At 46.9% G+C, this 1060-nt stretch overlaps 1 protein-coding gene across 1 annotated transcript in view; it reads left to right on the forward strand.

Annotated features, from left to right (window-relative positions):
- The window catches only part of Sh2d1b (SH2 domain containing 1B), a 24792-nt gene that overhangs the window by 21301 nt on the left and 2431 nt on the right, over positions 1-1060 (forward strand). Inside the window, exon 3 of the mRNA XM_005348819.2 lies at positions 74-236. Coding sequence (XP_005348876.1) covers positions 74-236 — 163 coding nt within the window. The remainder of the gene's footprint in view (positions 1-73; positions 237-1060) is intronic.

A 1060-nucleotide genomic window follows, 5' to 3' on the forward strand; every position in this document is an offset into this window, starting at 1 on the left:
CCACTGTTGCAAGAAGTGTCACGTTTCACCCACAGCTGCACAGTGACCAGTGACCTTTCTTATGTCTTTGCAGACTGTGGAAGGGGCACCAAAACAGATCTTTCCAAACCTAGAGGAACTAATCTCCAAATTTGAAAAGCCAGGTCAAGGACTGGTGGTTCACCTTTCAAACCCAATAACGAGAAAGAGCTCCTGCCCAAGAGGAAGAAGGATGACGTTAGAGCTGAATGTCTATGGTAAGAGCCCTGACAAAGGGTCAGAATGGACCCCGAGCCCCACACCCTCTCATAGTCTACTCTGCAGAGTCAGTGGAAATTGATACCTTGCTCTAGGACATTGCTCTAAAGAGCTTCATCTTGCTAAGTGCAAATTTCCACTATCCTGAGAAACAGCATCTTTCACCCTGCATGTGGCCAAGACATGGAGTTGTCTGTGCTAGGACAACCAGCAACGAGAGGGAAGGCCCTGAGCAAAAATCTAACGTGGACTTCATTCTGGGGCCATGTGCAGTCCACTCATGGGAATAAATGTACAGATGGGCAGGTTTTCACTGAAAAAAAATCATATCAAATCACCCACCAAGACTTCTCCTGTTACATTTTGCTCCATCTTTGCTAAGCTTTCATTTGTAAAAAGATCAGGAACAAATTATTTCATATATATATCCCAAAAAGAATGAAGCCATTGTGATACATGGGGTGGGGGCTTCAGACCTGTGAGCAAAGTGTACTCACAGGACTCATAGATCCTATTCCAAGCTTACCCTCACCTTCGTCATCTGCCCATTGCAGCCCGTTTGGGGAGAATCTAGCATCTGCCCGTTCCTAGGAATTTTGAATTAAACACAGACACCCAGAGACATTTTTGGTCCCACCCAGTTCTCCATGACCAAGTGTGTGGCTTCATTCTGTGCCAGAGGGATTGCAGTTGTCTGTGGGTGGCAATGGCGATGACAGCAGGTCTGCTAACTAGGGAAGGGTGAGAGGGCATGAGTTCTCAGGGATCCTGGAAGCATCCCTATCCATGCTATTCCGTGGGAGCATCCCTATCCATGCTATTC

Source organism: Microtus ochrogaster, chromosome 6, assembly GCF_000317375.1.
Source record: "Microtus ochrogaster isolate Prairie Vole_2 chromosome 6, MicOch1.0, whole genome shotgun sequence".
Taxonomy (NCBI): domain Eukaryota; kingdom Metazoa; phylum Chordata; class Mammalia; order Rodentia; family Cricetidae; genus Microtus; species Microtus ochrogaster.